This window comes from Anastrepha obliqua, chromosome 2, assembly GCF_027943255.1.
Source record: "Anastrepha obliqua isolate idAnaObli1 chromosome 2, idAnaObli1_1.0, whole genome shotgun sequence".
Lineage (NCBI taxonomy): Eukaryota > Metazoa > Arthropoda > Insecta > Diptera > Tephritidae > Anastrepha > Anastrepha obliqua.
This window is the reverse complement of record NC_072893.1, coordinates 45,915,486-45,935,480: the sequence shown is the minus strand read 5'-3', so window position 1 is coordinate 45,935,480 and position 19,995 is coordinate 45,915,486. Positions and strand designations below refer to the sequence as shown.

The 19,995-nt window shown below is 40.3% G+C and overlaps 2 protein-coding genes across 2 annotated transcripts in view; one reads left to right on the top strand and one right to left on the bottom strand.

The window, feature by feature from the left end:
* The window catches only part of LOC129239672 (CAD protein), a 47,029-nt gene that overhangs the window by 14,353 nt on the left and 12,681 nt on the right, over window positions 1–19,995 (top strand). The gene's annotated exons all lie outside the window — the stretch shown is intronic.
* LOC129239673 (uncharacterized) lies at window positions 1,319–14,707 on the bottom strand. Its single transcript, XM_054875368.1, has 4 exons — window positions 14,304–14,707; window positions 11,674–11,805; window positions 5,603–7,388; window positions 1,319–2,416 (listed from the first exon to the last, which is right to left on the bottom strand). The coding sequence occupies exons 1-4, from the start codon at window positions 14,705–14,707 to the stop codon at window positions 1,319–1,321; spliced, it is 3,420 nt and encodes a 1,139-aa protein (XP_054731343.1).

Here is a 19,995-nt window from a genome sequence, read left to right as displayed (position 1 = left end):
GTTTGACATTTACGAAATGGGACGCTATACGCTTGAACAAAATTGGGAAATATTGAAAACCTATTTCCAAAGTGGTGAGTCTTCTTCTTCTTTTTGGATTTTCACATCGGTGGCTACGTCCATAAGCAAAATTGTCGGATTAGGGGCTCAGAAAATCCACACGTTACTGTAGAGAAGCAAATGCATCCACAACGAGTCACTGTTTGGTGCGGTTTTTGGTCTGGCGGCATCATCGGGCCATATTTTTCGAAAATGAGCGAGGAGCCGCGGTTACAGTAAATGGCGAGCGTTACTGTGACATGCTCAATGAGCTTTTGTTTCCAAAAATTGAAGAGGATGACATGGACGACATTTGGTTTCAACAGGACGGTGCATCTTGTCACGCTGCCAAAGTTACACTCGAACTTTTGGCTACCGTTTTTGAAAACCGAATAATCAGCCGAAATTCCGATATCAATTAGCCGCCTCGGAGCTGTGATTTAAGCCCGCTGGACTATTTTTTGTGGGGAGCCGTTGAGGACAAATGCTATGCGAACCATCCAGAGACGATTGATGCTTTAAAACACGAAATCGAAGTTGCCATTCATGAAATTGGAGCCCAAACATTCGAAAATGTGCTTAAAAATTGGATTGATCGAATGGCCTACCGTAAAGCCAGTCATGGCAGTCATGTGAATGATATTATTTTTCATTCATAAATGACAATGCTCAATCTTCAAAATAAAAAAAAAGTTTGAAAAAATATTGATTAGTTTTTTTTATAGCCGATTCAAAACCCAAATTTTACATGGCCCACCCTATACTAAACTAATTTATAATCTGATTACTTTTCTTCTCCTCAGCATCAACAAACCTTACGAATTATATATTTCTACCTTTGGAATATAGTTTAGCCATAAAAGGGACGAAAAGAAAACATATGTGCCTATTATACATCAATAAGATATTTGTAAATTACTTTCTTAGCAGTTTGACCAAGTTTCTTCTTCTATTTGAGCTGTTCCTCTCGGAATGTTAACATACAAATGGAGTAGCCTACAGTTTTATTTACATTGTCTCCGAACAGCAGATGGTTGCTCAAGGCAGCAATGAATCATTTGCAGAGATTCGGCCGCTCTTGGAAAAACCTCTTTTATCAATTGATGTGACGTCGAATCCAGCATCAAGTGAATTACCATATAGTCACGCACAAACCCACTTGGCTATGGCGGTCGCACATTTACCCACCTATTAGAATAATTACTAGTAGCAACTAACTTCAATCAATCCATACACGTGTTTTATATTAAACTGATGTATTTGAAAATTTCCCCGAATGTCATGATTCCGAGCTCTGATTGAATGCGCCTTTTAGTTGAAATGTTTTCCGTTTGATAATTTCCCTCATCTGCAAACGTCTTTCTTCCGATGACATAGTCGCAAATAGTTTCTCTGTTGATGATGTAAGAATTTTTATCACTTGCGAATTGCCGAGTGGCAAGTTTCGCAGCATGCCTGGCCTTGTACCAAATCCATCAAATTTTGCATCTTCGCCTGGCGTTGCAGCAACGTCGGCGCCTTGACTCTCTGCTGCCTTTGCAATATCCGCTTGCGCGCTATCGCAGTTTTCGTTTACTCGTACAATATCACTTTCCGTATCCCTGGTATTTGTGTTGTCGTGGAAATGATAACGCTGGACCGACTCATACTCCTCGTATGACTCACTCATTTGGTTTTGCTCGGCAACACTTACAGCATCCGAAATTTCTATTACTTCGGGATTGAAGCGTAAAATGCCAACTAAATTTTGACCTTCTGGCTTTTGTATAGGATTTGTATCACCTTCCTGTACCTCCACAACATGTTCGGTGAATTTAATAGATCTGGTGGCCCCTAAAGGCGGTGTTACACTGCGCATAAACTGCAGACCATCATTATATATCTGATCTGTGCCTGCCTCTACTAAATTATTATTACTTCTAATTTTATTAACAGTTCTTGGTTTTTCTTTTTCACAATGATTTGTTTCAATATCCGCTCTGATTGTTTTGCGCACACACTCTAAGTGCTCGAATAATTCTTTGGTCATCTTACTCTTGCCAGCCTCTACGCTGGTACGAATGGGCAATGCCGGCGGTAGGTGTGTAAAATCTTCGTTCATATGCAAAGCACCGATCTCCTCTTCTATGCTTTCGATTGTGCTGAGATATTCTTTTGCACCCATGTCACAACCGTAGTTGTTGTAGAATTTGCAAAGTCTTCTTGCTTGTGCCAAGAACGTTTTAGCCAAGTATAATACACGGAAGTCCAGCGCCTTTTCAGTCATAGCTATTAGATGATCGATAATGATTTCGAGTATGTTGGTGCGCCTTAAATTTTCAACACCTTGATTGAGTTGCTTCGGCAGAGATGTTTTCAGATTGCGGTGGAAAAAGAACTGTGAAGAGAAAATAAAAATTTTACATTTTCACAAGTTGTATACTTAATATAATAATATACATATACTTTTTTTTTTGTCGGGACAGACTAGCAAGTGCAGTACTCAGACACAATTAAATCACATTTTACTGCATTCGGATTTCCTTTTTAATTTTCTTTAAATCTACTCGACCTCCGAAGAAATCTGAGTAGATCTTGTGGTGCCAAGGAGCCAAGGTGGTCGCTTCTTAACACATCAGTGCTAAATACCTAAAGTCTGTTTCGAGCGAAGGTTGGGCAGACGCACAAAAAGTGGTCCGCCGTCTCATCCTCCTCTCCACATGGGCAAAGTACACGGTCTGAGATGCCCACCTTTTCCATGTGCTTTGCCCATAGAAAGTGACCCGTCATCTGTCCAATCAGCCTCCTGCAGTCCCCTTAGTGACAGGAGCAACTGCGACAGTCGGTCGGACATGACAGGTAACATCGGTTTAGTCCATCTGCAGCCTCTCTTATCGTGCTAAGCTCGCTTGTGGGTTAGAGTAACCCGTTTGCTAACCGTGGCTTTGATGGCTGCAGAAGGGAGTTTCAGAAGCGGGGTCCTGGCCAAAAAAGTTGACCCCAGAACCCCGTCTGGCTAAAGAGTCAGAGATCTCGTTACCCGCAATACCCACATGTCCTGGCACCCATGTTAGCATTAGGCTATTATGTCTACCGACATAGTTCAACTAACCCTGATGTGGTTGGGGGACTGTCTAAGGCCATGAGCGCAGATTGGCTGTCGCTGCAGACACATATAGATCTGCCGCTCCATCGGTTTTCCACAACAAAGTTCATTGCTTCTTGAACAGCATACACCTCCGCTTGAAAAAAAGATGCATGCATTCCAAGAGCAAAGTGCAGTTTTGTCCCGCTGGAATCCACGTAGACCCCAGAGCCATGCTCGGTCCTGGAGCCATCCGTGAAAATGCGAAAACAGTGTTTGCCGGGCTCATTTTCTGAGTTTGACCACAGTTGAGCCTCTAGCAGCAGCACACTGTATCTCTCGTCAAGCACGACTGATGTATAGGTGATAATAGGTCTTATCATTGCCGTGTAGATCCATAGGACCTTGCTAAGAGAAAGACCCCACGTTTTTCCAAAAACCCCCTTGCGCTGCTAGAAGGTTGTCAGTGCTTTGGATGTCTTTGTATGAACGTGTGATTTCCAGAGGAGCTTACTATCGAGGATTACTCCAAGATATTTCATTTCCTTGGATAGCTGGAATGTGACTCCTTTTAGCTTAGGCAGAACGAGTCCATCAAGCTTCCTCCGTCTGGTGAAGAGGACAAGACCAGTCTTGGTGGGATTTGCCGATAGCCCATTCGCACAGCACCAAGTGTCAATTATATCCAGAGTTTACTGCACTTTCCTGCAGATGTTCATAAGCGAATGACCTGTTACCAAATAGGCACTTTCGTCCGCCTTAAATTCTGTGACAAATTTTACAAATACGCAGAAAAAAATCCCATTATTTTTGCTTTTGTTCTACTCATAAATTATATTCAGTTTCGTGGTAAATTTCGCTTGTTATTAATGGAGTGGGGAGCTAAGGAAAATCGCAATGCAGTGATTGCATTACAAAAGTGTGGTAAAATTGCAATTGAGATTTACGAATTGCTGAGAAAACTTAATATTTCGAGAATGTTTGTTTGCCGTACGATCATCGTTTTTCCCAAAAGTCCGAATTGACAGACAGAAAAAGAAAGAAGTGGTCGTCGTCGTGGGGTTCGAATCAGCGCAGCCATAAAAGCCATTCGAGAAAGAATTCGTAGAAACCGTCTTAGAAAGCAGAAAATCATGTCCACGTAAATGAATGTATCGACCAGATCCATGTCATGACTAAATGGAGATGATCTCCACATGAAAACCTTCCGTCGCTCAACTGATCATCTTTTGCGCTTGAAGAAAATTAGACTCCACAGATGAAAGCAGCTTCTTCGAGAGCACGCCATGTCTGTCCGTCCTTCCGTCCGACGATATTAGCCATGCGCATGATAACTCGAGTAAAAATTAATTTATTATAGTGAAAATTGGTACACAATTTAGTCTTTGTCCAAGGCATATTGATATTATGTGAAATCGGTCAATAACCACGCCCACTTTTTATACGTTAAAACTAAATTTTCGTCGATCTCTCTGATGTTACAAGCTCTAACTCTCTATGTGTTTGTTTGACTCCAGTCAGCCCAAATTAAAGTTTACTAGAATGTGTGCGGATTCGGAAGGTTCGACGGATATTTTCCTTACCGATGGGTCCAAGAATGAAATAGGGTCTGGAGCCGGATGGCACTTAAACGATAGTAATAAGTATCACTATGCTATAGGGGAAATGGCAACTGTTCTCCAAACGGAAATTTTCGCCATCCTGAAAGTAGCCGAATGGATAATCGAGAGGAGATGGAGAGGAAAACAGATTGGAGTTTTTAGTGACAGTCAGGCTGCGCTGAAGGCTCTGGAGAACGCGAAGCAAACCTCAAAGATTGTTCAAGAATATACGAAGATGCTTAATTCTGTCGCAAGACAGAACAGGCTTGTACTTATATGCGTTCCAGGACACTCCGGTGTTGAAGGAAACGAAATTGCCGATGAATTGGCCCACCGTGGATTATCGGTTCCCCCACAAGGGCCAGAGCCAATAATCGGAATCAGTTCCGCAGGAATCATGAACTGGCTACGAGTTTTGGGTTCCGATGGCGTTATAATGAGTAATATTCGTTCTCTAAAACTGAAGGATATTTACAGATTTCTCTGATACTTTTCTCCTTTCCTCCTTGACTATCTACCCCCTTTTCAGAGCTCTAAATACAATGGGCCTTTTAGCTTGAGTGTTTTAGGAGCCATCAAATCTCTTGGTGCTCCTTGGTTCGATCTATTCAAATTTCAATTTCAGTGCGGGTTCGGGCCGAATTTTTCTGTCCAGTTTTGTTATGACATATTTTTAACCTGTTGAAATGAAATCAACTTGATACTACATTTTTTGTTTATTCTCCCAGAAAACGCTGCACCGGGGCGCAAGCAAAACCCGTCTTATTTAGAATGAACGCCCACAATTTAATTTTGGAATTGTTAATAGTTCCTTTTACTATCCGTCGCACGCTGTTGTCTAATCCGACTCAGCTAAGCCAAATTTTAAAACAATATTAGTATGCCTCTTTGCACTTACCTCAACGTCAATGGACTCCTCAGATAAGCGCCGCCGCTCGTAATCTTGCTTCTTCTTCATTTCAATGTTATGTCTCATCAGATGTGTTTTCCGCCTCAATTTACCACTCGTCTTTACATGTTGTTTCATGCCGACCAAACCTCGGGCATCCTCATCTTTCATCAGCAGCGGTTCATCGTCAACTGTCTCTAGTCCCAATAGGCTACGCGAGTTTTTAGCCTGCATTTTTAACTTCAACATATTATTTTCGGACAGATTTCCGAAAACCTTTTTATAATTTAACTTCGGAAAGAAATTTTCAGCAAACTCTATATTTCTTAAGGCTACCATGAGGTGCATCAACGGATTGGCAGTAATGTCTGAGAATATCGAAAATAGCGTAACTAGTGAATATTCTGGTATACTCTCGAAAAGATTGCGCTCTTCAATGAAGAAATCTTTCAGACATTTCTCACGCAGTCGCTGCATAAAAGTGCCAATGAAACGCATTAGCACCTCCCCAAGGCATTCCTCTGGCCAACCAGTAAAATTGCGTTCACATTCCCAAAAGAGATGCATGCGCAGATGATCTATGGTGAACATGAGCGCCTTATGTTTCTCTTGTGGTTCGACAAATGTTTTTACCAACGCTTTGGTCATCATGAAGACCTTGACTTGTGTATTGGTTAGATGTTGCTCCAAATAGCGCTCGGCTTTTGGAAAAACAATACGCCATTCGAGCTCACGAAACGGATTACGCTGCCGTTTGGGCGCATAACCGACTGGTATTACATGAAATCCAAAAGTTTCTATACGTCTGATCATTGAACGTGTAGGCCATTGGAATTTCTGGCCAGTGAGTGGATTCGTAGAGATAGGGCGCTCACGTATTCGAAATTGAAATGCACAGTCGGGCCAGTGTTGCGCGTTATGCGCCACGTAAATGGCAGGTATTAGTTCATAGTATTTAGTGTAGATAGATGAGCCACGATATGTGCCCTCCTCCAACTCCTCCGGTGAGATATGCAAGCGATCGGCAAGCTGTTGACGCACTAACTCACCAAAATAACGCATGAACTCTTTGGAATTGAGAAATGCTTGCTGTAGCAGTAACTTTCGGCGCTCCTGCTCCAATTTGTACAAACGTATGGCCTGTACAGTCTCGTAATCCCGGTAGCGTTTTTTCGTATTTGCTCGCTGCTGCACACCATTGTAGCCCTCATCAATGGAATCATTCGAATCGCTTTCTCGATCTGTATCGCTGTCATCTTCCTCATCATCGGTGTCCTCTTCGTGGCAGGGTTCAACGAACTGCGCCAAAGTCGACACGCACGTATCGGGCAATACTTTGGCATTCAACTGATAGTGGCCACGTAGACTTTGTATTTTCAACTCGGACAGGGGATGATGCGTATTCAAGTGTGCTATAAATGCATAATCGTATTCAGGTTCTGCGCGGTAGCTGCTCGTCGTACTCGGTGATTTCAGGCTATAAGTACTCGTAGTGCTGTACCCTGAACTCACGTCCGTATAGACCTCAGCATCGGCGCCAGCCATACGTTGTGTCTGTGGATCTTCACGTAATTTCAGACGCACGTAACCTTTCCACTTCGTTTCCCGTAACATTTCCACAAGGTCCTCATTGCACGGTGTGGTATTATAGAAATCTGTATCTAAATCAACTTTGCAAAGCGGTGATATCGAATCGTAATTCGCATCGTTCGGACGCGCTATGTCAATATTTTCAAAAATCACATACATCGCCAAGGGTTGAAGGGGTTGAGGATTGTGTTTCTCGAGGCCGTGACTGTGGGGGAGAGAACAAAAACAAAATTATGTGAAAGGGTAAAAGGCGTCAAGAGTTAAGTAGAGGAAAGAAAAAAACGAAGTTTAAGCAAACTTAATATCAGAGTGACTCGACCACGCTTTCTTTTCTGTTGCTCGTGCCATTTATAGAGCTGTATAACTTTCTAAAACGTTCGTTAAGCGGAGTGTTCTATCCGATGTGTAGAATGGGCTTTTATTTTCCAAAAATTACACCCTTTCCTACGGAAGGGTGTAACGCTCACTTTCTTTTACGAGGGTTACTATTTATATTTCTGGGCACTTCTAGTGTTGTCAGGCGCCATCTCACGCGTCCGTCAGTTTTCGTTTCAGTTCGTCATATTTTACCATAAACGCACTCAAAAAGTTCTAATGTTTGAGCCATGTGTGTTGCTTAAAGCGGCTTTACCAGTTCATCTCGGCAAAAAATGGAATTAAACCGTGAACATTTTCGTGCGATTATTGTTCGTAATAATTAATAAGATGAAAACCTAGCGATAAATTAAAACCATTATACGACCAGCAAGCACCATGCATCCTTTAGCACCGTAACGAACTGGTACAAGGAATTGTCTAATGGTCAACCAATTCCGGGAAAGTCATCAAAATCAGTTGATGTGTCTCATAATATGGACACTGTGCGCGAAGTGAGCATTAGTATTACAGGGTCCAGCACTCGAAGTGGGCGTTATGAAGTTCGGAACGTTATTTTGAAATGCTGTTGAAATGCTCTACCACCGAAATATTTGTCTGCCCATAGCTTCAAAGCAACCCCCAAAATACTTTCCTGATAATATTTCACATTTGTCTTGACGCCAGGCTCGATGAAATCGATTGTAGAGCGCCCATCTGCGATTACAGCAGCTACAGCGGGCCAAAGCATTACCTGTCGTGAGTGTGGCCTCCTGGTGGCCAATCGGTGACTAAAATTTTCATATAAACGGTCGGTAAAATAAACCCTATCGTTTTGGGAGTTTACGAATTGCTCAATTTGAAACATTTTCTTGTCAGAAAATACAATGTTCGGAAATTTACCGCTTTCGGCCAAGCAAAGCAACTCCTTCGCTCTGGCAAGTCTGACTTGCTGCTGCTTTGGTGTGAGATCATGCGCCGTTTGGATCTTGTAAGGCTTGACTTTGGGATAATTTTTCAGTATGCGGCGGATGCTACGGTCAGGTATTTTCTTTAATTTAGTTCTTTCGCCATTTGATTGGCACTTCGTCGGGGATTTCGCTCAAGTCGCTTCTTCATTTTTTGAACCATTTCACGTGAAGTTGCAGTCTTTTGATAACCACCTCCATGACTTTTCGCGGTGCTACCAGTATCATTGTAACTAGTAATGCTGCGATAAACCAAGACTTTATTTTCTTTCAGGTGCTCGAGGTCACGAACAATCGCTGGTTGCGATTTTCCAGCCAAATACAATATAATGCAATCACACGTTTACGTTTGAAATCCATTACTGATTTTCTTTTTACGCGCTTACTCTCGGCAAAATGATTCCGCGCGCTTGTAACCAATACTTTGAATTGTCATTTAGCCAACTAATAGACAGTTAATGTCCGTGCATGGGCTGCGCGAGCGGTCTGAAATTGGTTACACTTCTAGTGCCGGACCCTGTAATAGCATCAATAAGATTTTGCGTGATTACCGAGTGGTACAAAAGATGTGGTTCAAACGAATGCAAAAGTGTGTTGATCATCAAGGAGGTCATTTTGAAAAATAATAAAACCATTTTCAACCACCAATGCTTATTTTTCCAATGTTATGCCAGAAATACAAATGGCAATCTTCGTATCATTTTGTTGTGCTTCAGTAAGCTAAAGCTTTTTTTACAGCATTGGTAATACCAATATTGGGATAGAGTTCGATTATCTGAAACTATCCTTAACAGGCTTAAATAGAAAAACAATTTTACTTTTTACCTTAAGAGATTTTCGATGGGGTTCAGCTCGAATTTTTATGTATTTGTACTTGTAATTGATAATTTTTTTGCTGATGTTGTTATAAAATATCTTCCATAAAACGAATGCTAAATTTTTTTTTTCAACGGAAGAAGAAAGTATTGGGTATGGGAATAAGTTTCCGTCCTTGTTGCGAATTATTTAAACAATTAAATTATGTGAAGTATGTGCCAGTGGAAGCTACAACTTTACTCCATCTTTGAGGCGTACGGATTCCTCTGACGAAAAATTCGAGTTCTTTTGACTTGATCCATTCATTGAGCCAGTTTGCGATGCTCTCGTAAGAAGCGACCCGCTCGCCAATAAGAGCTGACTGCTTTGATCGAAACAGATGGTAATACGAAGGTGCAATGTCTGGGGAATACGACGAGCAGGGCAAGATTCCCCAATTCAGTCCCTCTAAATATTTGTGGACCGATTTAGCAGCTTGTCGTCTGGCGTTGTCAGTTGTCATGCAGCAAAACCAGTTGGTCACTTCTATCGTCCCACTCCGGCCGCTTTTCTTAGAGAGCTCGATTCAAATGCATTAGCTGCAGTCGGTAACGATCGCCAGTGATGGTTTCAGATGGTTTAAGGAGTTCATAATAGATGACACCGTTCTGATCCCACCAGATGCATGTGCATGTGTTGTAACATAACCTTTGAAGCATGCATACTTTTATTTGTTGTAGATGGACTTGGTTCACCTGGCAGGCTTCAATATTTTCGATGCTTAGGGTTATCATAAAGATCCATTTTTCATCGCCAGCGATGATGCGATGCAGAAAACCTTTTATTTTCTGCTATTCAAGAAGCATCTCACACGTCACCAAACGCCTCTCGATATCCCTCTCCTTCAATTGATGGGGCACCCAGTTACCTGCTTTCTAGACCATTTTCATCACTTGCAAACGTTTACATCCAACTCTGTCAATATCCAACTCTTTAGACATATTATCAAGGGTTCGACATGTGTCTTCATCCGATAATTGTTGTAGTTGAGTATCTTCGAATTTGTTCATTGCCCCTTCGCGATCTTTATCACTCCCGTCGAAATTACCACTTTTGAAGCGTCGAAACCACTATTTACAAGTTGATGGAGCGTGATTACCGTTAATATTGATCAATATATGATACTTTTCAGCTGCACTTTTCTTTAAAAGGTAATAATGAATGACTTCCCGCAAATGTTGTTTTTTCGGACGAACGTAGACATTTTTGACGTCTGATAAAAAGGATCTTTACGCTTCAAACGAATGTTAACTATTGCAATGGAATCCTCACATATATACCTTCAAATCACCAGTATATTACTAGAGCGAACACAAAAAATAGTATCAGCAGCAAAACCTCGGAAACTTATTTCCATACCCAATATAACTGATATTTTTAAACAAAAAAATTCAAAAAGTGGCTTAAGTGCCTTAAAAATAACCGAGAGCACGATTCATGCTTTATTCGCCCTTCCACGTTAAAAAGTGGTAGGCCTCTATCGAAATATTGGCAATCTGATTCAACTCGGCTTGATCTTTAATTCAAAGTAATCGCCAAAGATAGGGCAGTTCGCGAGTCACATCCAATTCCTTTATTCTTATGCTCGGGCCTGGTACAGGTTTTTTGGAATTTCTTGCGAAATGTGAACCATTGTGGTACTTACAGGGTTTTTTTTAATTCCCTTAGTATCCGGCGGTAAATCTAGGAAAACTTGGATTCTGACCTGGTTTTGTAATACTAATGTAGTTATATTTTACGGCTAACTGGTTTTCGTAGGTAACTACAGGAACAAGTTTCAGAGCTTTCTGACGCTATCGATGTATGTACCTTTTTTTTTACTTTTGAACAAAACGCCTCTAATATTTACTTTGTACAAATTTACCACCACAAACTTTTCAAAATCTTAGTTTACTCAAAAAAAATCCAAACACCCAAAATCCCTTCTTGTATCTGAAAGCTTGCACCAACTCATGAGTTGAACTGATTTGGCCTTGGTAAGCCAACACTCTTCCCAATTATCTTTGTTTATTGAAAAGAGGTCAGAGGTCATATTTTCCGCAAATGGACTAGTCGGAGTTTTTTCTGCACTTTGCGGCGATAGTTTAAAATTTGGCCACAAATGTCGATGTCCTTTAAGTTTTCGATGTTTTTCGTCCAAGAACTTGTCTGCATCTGATTAGTAATCAATATCTAACACTAAATGACAGAAGCCTATTAAGTGCACACGGGATTCTCTTGACAAACCTTCGGATACTACAGCTCTAAACAATTTGAAAGTAACGCCCAGGAATGCATGGCAACACTCCACGGACTCTGCTTATTTTCACTTACATTGGCTTGTGTTGTATCCACTTTGCGACGGCAGCATCTAGAGGCGTAGGTAAAAGTATAGAATGTTCCTCCAGATTTTGATTCAATTCATTCTCTTTGGCTAACAACTCCTCCGAAATGTTTGACATTTCACTGAAACAAAGAAACATACACGCGCATAGATTTTTAGTTATAGGTATACCATATGTACGAGTATGTAGCTGGAAATGTACACAAATGTAGTAAAAGTGCAATAAGTACTTATCAGACAAATAATTCGCATTGATGATAGATAACATTTCAGTTGATAAGGGTTGGTAATTTTGCAATAATTTCAAGCAATTAATAATCAATGCTAATTAAGTTGCAGTAGTTCAAGAGAGCTTCCGGTTTGTTGAGTGCTTCACATTTCAAGGGCTTTCAAAAATAGTTTAAGTATTAGGAAGTGCTAACTTGAGAGAGGAATTTATAATAAATAAAATAAATAAATAAATTCAACAAAAAATGTAAGCCGTAAATTCCTTAGCTAGGTGCGCTAAGGCAGGTGTATTTTTATCAACTAAAATTTAGAGAGTAACGCAATCATTTATGCAGCTTATGAGTCTGCTATACACTAAACGAAATAGCTTTATGGGATATTGAATAAACAATTTTTTTTTATATTTTTTTACATTTTTTTTCCTTGTTCACTCCTCTCGGGAGCATAGGGGCTCGACAAGACTTGTCTTGCGTTGAAATTGAAATTTGAAAGGGTCGAGCCAAGGAGCACCAGGAGACTTGGTGGCTCCTAAAACGCTCAGACTAAAAAGCTCATTGTATTTAAAGCTCTCGAAAGAGGGTAGATAGTCAAGGAGGGAAGGAAAAAAGTATCAGAGAAAGAGATAGGAAGAATAGAGACCGAGATAGAGATAGTCCTGTGAGAATTTTCCAGATTCTTTGGCAAATCTGTAAATATCCTACAGTTTTACAGAATGAATATTACTCATTCTCACGACATCGGAACCCAAAACTCGTAGCCTTGCTCTAGCAAAGGCAGGATACTCACAGAGAAAGTGCTCAGTGATATCCGCCTCCTCCAAGCACGACAGGCACATTGGGTTCTGAATGATTCCAATGGTGGTCATACTATATGCTGACCCCATGGGTTGTATCCTGTAGTGATACCGACCGTTGTCTTTCGTTGGTTTCGTTAATCTATTTGATTTCTGACAGGGTAGGTGATTAGCCTGCCGCAATCAAAAATGCTTTTGCTTTTGGGCCTAAAATGTAGGGTAGGGTTGACTATTTAGCCCTTTAACCTACGATTTGGATTCGAAGATGTTGGGCGGAAATCGTATACAAGCTCGCGCAGTTTTTTAAATCATCTAGTTTTATGCCACACCATGGCATACGTAATATTCACTTCTGACCCGATCATCGTACGCGGGCTATGCCCGTAATATTTACGATTGGCCCGACCGTCGCATGCGGGCTATGCCCGTCATTGTAGGTTAGAGAGCTGGTTGGTACTTACACCCTTATTGAGTGTTTGGCCGACCTCCTTCTTCTATTTGTCGGGTGCGCCTTGATGATTGCCACAAATGAATCGATCTATTGTTTTATGCCGCTTTCGAACGGCAGATGGTTTCTTATGAAAAAAACTTCTTTTTATAATTTTGCTGTTTCGTGTCCACAATGGGCTTCGATACCGGACACTATCGAATGGTAGTCACGCAGCCTTCGGCTACGGCGGCCGACTTTATGATATCTCCGATAATTATAAAATTTTACAATAATTCCGTCACAATGAAAATAATCTTATATTGAACTATTCAACACAATAAAAATTTTATGGACGATCATTGCAATTCGAATTTGATCGAAGGCTGGCTTGGCTCAAAGACACATGTTTTGCCTAAAAAGCATTCATTCAGAGTCGAAAAAACGTATTTTATTTGAATAAAAAAATTCTAAAATATTGAAATAGGTTATTTGTGCTTTTTATTAAAGAAAAAATCCGTTTTAAATGGTATACAGGCGTCCCTCGTATAACACGGTACTTGTAAAACACGGTTTCGATATTACGCGATACAAGAATTGATATTAATATAACACGATTTTGAAAAATATGAATTTAAAATTTGAACTTTTTTCCGTTCAATAAGGGGAATACCCCCTATGCAATTATTATTATTAGTCTTTGAATATATTTTTTGTTGTATGTATTTTTTAATTTTTGTATTTCATCATAAAATTGCTATCATAAAATTTTACACCCTAAGATTTGGTTTCGATATAACACGGTTCACATTGCCTTTATTTATATTATTTCAAGGTTTCGTATAACACGGTTTCGATATAGCAAGGTACGAACTAACCGAGATATACGAGGGACGCCTGTACGAGGATTTTTTCTTGAATAACTTTCCTCATCGACGCACTATCATCATTAAATCGATGACACGAAAAACCGCCTCACAAAAGCCATTAATTATTTTTGCCGCGATGGTCTTAGCAAAAGATCTATTTTCATGCTACGTAGCACCTTAAAAAAATCTCACTAAAAGCAATACTCGAATTTATCTCTTTCGTAGTGCCAAACTGACGAACCCCACTATTTTGTTAACCAGTCGTACAAAGTATGACATTTGCACCTTCCATTCGCTACCTACACTTCATAGTTTCCAAAAAACTGCAGCGTCAGCGACACTTGATTCATCACGAATGTACAGAGATCACTGTCTAGATGATTTTGGATTTGCTGCTCAATTTGTCGATTAAATTCTTCTTTATTTATTTCGTAGCTGGTGCTTTGCGAATTCAGGCTATTCGTACGCTGCGCCGCGCCACTGGTACGTTTCGCCTTAATTGAAGCCCGCTTTTCGGCGTCCTTTGATCCTTTATTTGATTTTCCTTTACATCTCATCTTTTTCGCTTGCTTCTTTTGTAATTTAGCGATTTGTTTTTGTTGTTTCTCCTGCTTGCGCTTACGTTGTTCTCGCTTGTGCTCCTCCAATTGAAGCTCTTGCAAGGGATTATTGGGGGTTTCCAACAACTTAGAGCTGGACCGACCCATTTTTTTTCTTTTTTCTTTGTGTGTATGTAAGCGAAGTATGAAACGTTTTTTACCGATTTTTTCTTTAAACAATTTCGTATTAATTGTATGCTATATATAATTTCTAGTAGTTGCACATCTGTGTACGCTCTCACTGCCGGCCGATTTTCTACTAAAGTAAAAAAATTCGCAAAGATTGCATTTGATCGACAAGATATCGACTTCTGCAATCTTTGATCAAAATATGTTTCAAGTTTATTTTAGCCTCCCTTTGAAAATAAATGCATCTCCCTGCTATCTATTTACTTCACTGGCATGTTGCATTCGTGCGGGTAGACGTACAGTAGTGGCCAAAATTTAAGCCCCACTTTAGTACATATTTTTTATGTAGGGAATTTTTTGTATGAAGTCGAACTTTTATTATTATTATTTATAGGGGTATATCCGCTTTATAACAATAACCCTAACTTAATTAGCACACTGGCTACTAGAGCCTTCATTGCTTAATGACGATTAAAAAATTACTTATTTCTAACTGTACATTTTAAATATGGTCTGTTATATTAATACATTTCATACATATAATTGTATAATTTAATCACATTGTCAAAGGTAACATTATTTAATAGAGTGGAAGGTATCACAGTTCCAAATGTACCTGTAGTAGTCAGTTTGGTGGTTAGTATTGGACAGAGGTCTAGAATGTGTTGGATTGAGAGATGCCCTCCACAAAACTGACAAGTCCGGTAAGGAGAACCAAGGAGAAGATGCTCCTGTGTTAGTTTAGTATGACCGAGTCTCAGACGTTTGAAAATTGTGATTTTTTGTTCGGAAAGAGAAGTTTGGAATAGAGATTTTTACAATCAGGGTTTATAAGGGTATATGGATGATTAAATTGACACCATTAAACCTTTTTCAAGTGGGAAGAATGAAGGTTGATAGTTTTAAGGATGTCATTCGAGGAAAATGTGTTGTTGTTGTTGTAGCAGCATAAACATTCCCCATACTTACATACGGGGAATGCTGCTGGAGTGACAGTCCTTGGCCGATATAAATCAGGGTCGTTTCGGTACCGTAGAATCGACTGTCGCGGAAACGGAGGAATAATGTGTCGATAGTGAAGGTTGGAATATGTATTTTTGCTGCATCAGCTTTCACATTTTACTCGTAGTTCCCAGACATAGTCCATCAGGGCGTTAAGGTTTGAAGAGTTATGCGGTGTTTTGCAGTCATGGAAATTTTCAGCCATTCAGTCTTGCGCCGCCATGATTTTGAGTGAAGGAGTAGAGTCTTGCAGAAGGATGCATGGCCAGTCTCGGCGTACACTATCAATCCAGGGTTTCACTACTGTCTCTAGAACCTCGATTTATGCAGTAGAACTCACTCGGAATCTTTGAGTAAAGAAGTGTGGTTTCATGTCATGTCCTTTGTTGCTCGCGACCCCTACAACATAACAGGGGCTTGGAACATAACCATCCATTATTTCTGCGGTTGGTCTTGATACACATTTTTTTCGTCAGAAGAAACCATAACATATCAGACGCTTTAGGGTGTTTAATGTTGTTTAGAAGACGTTTAGATCGAATATCTTGCTATTCCCGTGTTTGCTCTGTCTTCTGCGCATAACATAGGATTTATGCCGGAAATCTTCCCGTACAACTCGACGAATAAGACACTCAGAAACATTAAACTCCCTCGAAAAGATCCTCATTGATTATGAAGGGTCCTCGCCAATGTTCCCTTGCACTTATTGAATAGATTCTGCAGATCGAATAGTGTCAGAACGTTTCTCGTCTTTTTTGCGTTTCCCAATAGATTCAGCATCGCCGCCTGGTCCTTCCAATTCACGCAAAACCTTTTTTGAACGAATGAATGGGCCCACTTCAGAAAAATAGGCATTTCTAAATCGGTGTGATTTGCACATAAAGCGACGATAACTGGATGTCTCTTCATTTCTTGAGTTCAGTTTTAATCCTTCATGCCTTATCTGAAAAAGAGCAAAATAGAGGTTTCGAGAAGTCATGGTCACATATATGTATGTCCTCAACTACCGTATGCACCCTGTATTTATGATGAGATACTTTGTTTTTTATTTGAAATTTCCCCCTTGTAAAATACCTTATAATATTGATAAACTTTAAACTTAAACAATCATCTTTAACCCTCCATACGCGAGGTAAATTCTGGCTCTATAATAAAGGCAAAAAGCTATTTAGTAGCCTCAATCCTAATAATTAAAGGATCAGCTATATCTTGAAGAAAATAAATCGAGATCTATTCACATGAAATGTATTGCCTCATGACCCTCCAAACACAGTAGACATTCCAGATCATACTACAGTCGGCTATGATCAAGGCGGCAACCTTTGAGCCGTCTGAAGTCGGTTCTACCCAACCAGTGTAACGCCTTCCTCTTGGAGGCACATCCCAGTTCTAAGTAAACCCACATATTTAGTATTTTCGAGACCACAAAATGCCATCCTCTTGTCAGTTCATTAGCAATCTCATTTCCTGGAAACCCGTAGCTACAGGGTGGGCCATATAGCGTTTGCTTTTTGAACCACCTATGTTTTTGAGAATGGTAACACAAATGACATGTCAAAGGTTTGACATTTACGAAATGGGACGCTATACGCTTTTTTTCGAAAATGAATAAGGAGCCGCGGTTACAGTAAATGGCGAGCGTTACCGTGACATGCTCAACGAGTTGCTTCCAAAAATTTAAGAGGATGACATGGACGACATTTGGTTTCAACAGGACGGTGCAACTTGTCACGCTGCCAAAGTTACACTCGAACTTTTGGCTACCGTTTTTGAAAACCGAATAATCAGCCGAAATTCCGATATCAATTGGCCGCCTCGGAGCCAGTTGGACTATTTTTTGTGGGGAGCCGTTAAGGACAAATGATATGCGAACCATCCAGAGACGATTGATGCTTTAAAACACGAAATCGAAATTGCCATTCATGAAATTGGAGCCCAAACAATCGAAAATGTGCTTAAAAATTGGGTTGATCGAATGGCCTGCTGTAAAGCCAGTCGTGGCAGTCATTTGAACGAATCTTCAAAATAAAAAAAAGGTTTGAAAAAATATTGATTAGTTTTTTTTATAGCCGATTCAAAAAGCAAATTTTACATGACCCACCCTATAGATACCTCTTGCTAGAAGCTGAATGGCGTCACAGCATTCCTTTGCTAGTTTGAATGTGAAAATTCGAACAGATAGAACTTTGATATTCATTTGGTTGGCAGGGCACGTTGAGATTTAGGTTTCGAAATTAGAAAAAGAACGATTAGTAGACACCAATAGAAACCACATTATTCAGTTCAAACTCGAAAAAACCTGTGTTGAGTTTGCCAAAGCAAAGCTTAACCGAAAGACTCATTTATTCTCTAGCGAATGCTAGTACTAGCGGAAAAATGCAGATGAAATAGGTGGTCAGGCCACAGGAAGAATCATTAAACTCTAAGTATTGCAAAACAACTGCAGAGGATGAGGCGGCATAATGATGTGCGGTCGTCTCTGTTACCACAGAATTAATATTAATTGATAGGGTGAAGGTAACTATTGATCATTTCTTGTACGTTGATAAACAATATTAAAAGTTCAAGCAGATTTGAGCATAATCACAATCCAAAATGCGTCTCTAAACTGTGGTAAACCTGAGTAATGAAATAGAAGAAATTTACAGGAATAAGATAGAAGTGCCAATCCCCTGCGCTCAATACCATTGAGTACATGTGCGCGGAGGTTAACATGAAGATTCACTGGGAAAATTACGAAACCAAAGACGATCCATTTAAAGCCGCCAACACTATTGGGGAAGTAATATCGCGGAAAAATGTTAATAAGTGTCGTTCAGAAGAAAGGATTTGCCATTAAGTTACTGAATCCAAAAATTATTTTCTGCTTAAAATATTTTCTTGATTTTAATTTTCTGTTTATGAAGCGCTGAACTCCTTAGGTTAAAAAAGTCAAAAGAGGGTTCTTTAGTTTCGACCAATACTGTATCTGGAAGAGTTAACTTAATTGCCGTTCTTGCACATGTTCACTTATTTGCTTGTGATTTGATTTGCTTCTCTATGTAATTGATAAAATTTGTTGTCATTTCACTTAACTTGAGGTTGTTCAATTTCCTTGTTATTTGTTTTTCGTTTTTAAACGTGTGGGAACTCTTTTCTCTTTAACCCTCTATTAACGCATGTGTTCAGGTTCCCCGTCTCACAAGCATATAGGACCACCGATTTTACGTTGGTTTTGAAAATCCGTAACTTTGTACGGCTGGATATGCGCGCCGATCTCCAGACTTTATCCAGCGTACCACAGGCAGAATGTCCTTTCGATATGCCATTGCGAGAGTCTACTGCTGATTCGCCATTTTTTCTAATAATGCTGCCGAGATAACATAATTCATTTACTTTACTACTTGTAAGGGAGTGGCGGCATTAGAATAGCTTACGTTTCATTGGTGTTAAAGCACATAAATTTTATTTTGGTAATATTAATTTGAGCTGCAAAAGCGCTGACCGCTTACAACTTTGAAGATATGTGCAAGTGTTTGTGCGCCATCAGGCATATATCATCCGCGTAGTACAGGTTTCTAGATGTCCGTTCAAACCCCAGGCTATGGCTCTATTCTCCACGCAAGCTTGCAGCGTCTACAGCGCATAGCCCTGTCTGTGCTTCAATACTGGCACTCACAGAATTTTCATAATTAAACATATGCATGGCGCAAAATTACTCACCGTAGTGGAAGCAATACGCCAAATCTTGGAAAAGACCCATGAAAGGAGAATCGACACACACTGTCTTTTCGCCGATTTCAAAGCTGCATTCGACAGTACGAAAAGGAGTTATCTGTATGTCGCGATGTCTGAATTTGGTATCCCCACAAAACTAATACGGCTATGGAAGATGACGTTGCTCAATACCAGCAGCGCCGTCAGAATTGGGAAGGACCTCTCCGAGCCGTTTGATACCAAACGAGGTTTCTGACAGGTGACTCGCTGTCGTGAGACTTCTTTAACCTGATGTTGGAGAGCATCGTACCAGCCGCAGAACTTAATCGCTCAGGCACAATTTTTTATAAGAGCGTACAATTGCTGGCGTATGCCGATGATATTGACATCATCGGCCTTAACAACCGCGCTGTTAGTTCTGCCTTCTCCAAACTGGATAAAGAGGCAAAGCGAATGGGTCTGGAGGTGAACGAGGACAAAACGAAATACCTCCTGTCTTCAAACAAACAGTCGGCGCACTCGCGTATCGGCACCCACGTCCCTGTTCACAGTTATAATTTCGAGGTTGT